Source organism: Trichinella spiralis, assembly GCF_000181795.1.
Source record: "Trichinella spiralis strain ISS 195 chromosome Unknown Scfld4213, whole genome shotgun sequence".
Taxonomy (NCBI): Eukaryota; Metazoa; Nematoda; class Enoplea; order Trichinellida; family Trichinellidae; genus Trichinella; species Trichinella spiralis.
Window position 1 is genome coordinate 1 of NW_003531152.1, and position 1,329 is coordinate 1,329.

Consider the following 1,329-nt stretch of genomic DNA (forward strand, 5'->3'; position numbering starts at 1 on the left):
CTCCAGAATTAATTTTTAAACGGACCGGATTTGCTGTTTTCACCGACTTGCCTTCAAAGGTATTTTCTTCAACTGTGAACAAAGTACTCTTCCCATCGTACGCTAAATTAAAATGGATCGCCAAAAATATCTGAACGCTTCACTACATATGCCCAAAATACGTCACGATTGTCATCACTTGAACAGAAAATAAAAACACATTAAAACTATAATAAAACTTGACAACAAATTAAAATCGAACCAATTCAACTTTAAACGCGGATGTTGTATGTCGATGTGATATCTGTTAACCACAATATCACCTTTTTGTAATTTTATCAGTGGAAAATAATTGCATGCTAATTTTATCGGCTTGCCAACAGTCCCGTATCCAGGTCGCTTCACTAATTCTTTCTAAAAAAGCCACCACCGCATCAACAACAACAACAGTAAATAATTTAATAAAACACTAAATAATACTTACTAAACGCAACTGCGACAGTTCATCTGCAGCAACATTCACATCTTCGCCTGAAAGTAATTCATGATTGAAAATTGCTCAACAGTTGCTGAAATAAGATGCGGTTCATGAATTTGGTCAAATATATTTTGCAGTTATGCCACCGCTTTTACAAAAATTAAAAATCAAACAACAATAGACAATGCTATTCAACATTTTACATAATATAACAACAATACTTACTTTGTTGAGACATTGGAAGCAATACAAGTTGAGAATAGAACAGCAACAACAGTTTACTCGGCAAATGAACGCTGATTTACAGTAAGCGCAGTAATCAAATTGTACCTAATCTTTAGTTAAGCTGAGACTATTAATCTTGGTTAAAAAAATCAAGAAAAGAATGAAGTAGAACTTTCTGTGATAATAGAATATTAAAAATATGCCAGCAAGCGTCAACTTTTCAACTTTGAATGAGTAGCGTTCGTTTTCACTTATCGTAATGAATGTCTCCACATCACGTGATAGCAAATTTAATTATTCAACTACCAATCGCATCAATTTTCACTGTGATTGGTGCATTGCTCTGAGATGAGCTATTGGTTGAAGTTTCCTCGTGACTTACATCAAATATTGTGCCGTTCGAATCACTACAATTATTGGCTGTCTTACTGTTTATCATTTTTTCACGAATTCTAATTATAATATGTTACATTTTGAAAATGAATTCAAATATTACTGCTAAATAATAGCCCTTTTCTTTTGATGTTCATACATAGTTTTCAGTAATATATATTGTAACATAATGTCACGAATGGTTATTTTTGTACAAACAGAATTCATAAATTCTTGATAATCAAAATAAGATGCTTCGTAATCCCGTTCATTGT

At 32.4% G+C, this 1,329-nt stretch overlaps 1 protein-coding gene across 1 annotated transcript; it reads right to left on the minus strand.

Annotated features, from left to right (window-relative positions):
- Positions 1–107: 107 nt before the first annotated feature.
- On the minus strand, positions 108–1,121 carry Tsp_13240 (eukaryotic translation initiation factor 2C 1). The gene is made up of 4 exons (XM_003367476.1): positions 989–1,121; positions 464–510; positions 251–393; positions 108–177 (listed from the first exon to the last, which is right to left on the minus strand). The coding sequence occupies exons 1-4, from the start codon at positions 1,119–1,121 to the stop codon at positions 108–110; spliced, it is 393 nt and encodes a 130-aa protein (XP_003367524.1).
- Between the last annotated feature and the right edge of the window lie 208 nt (positions 1,122–1,329).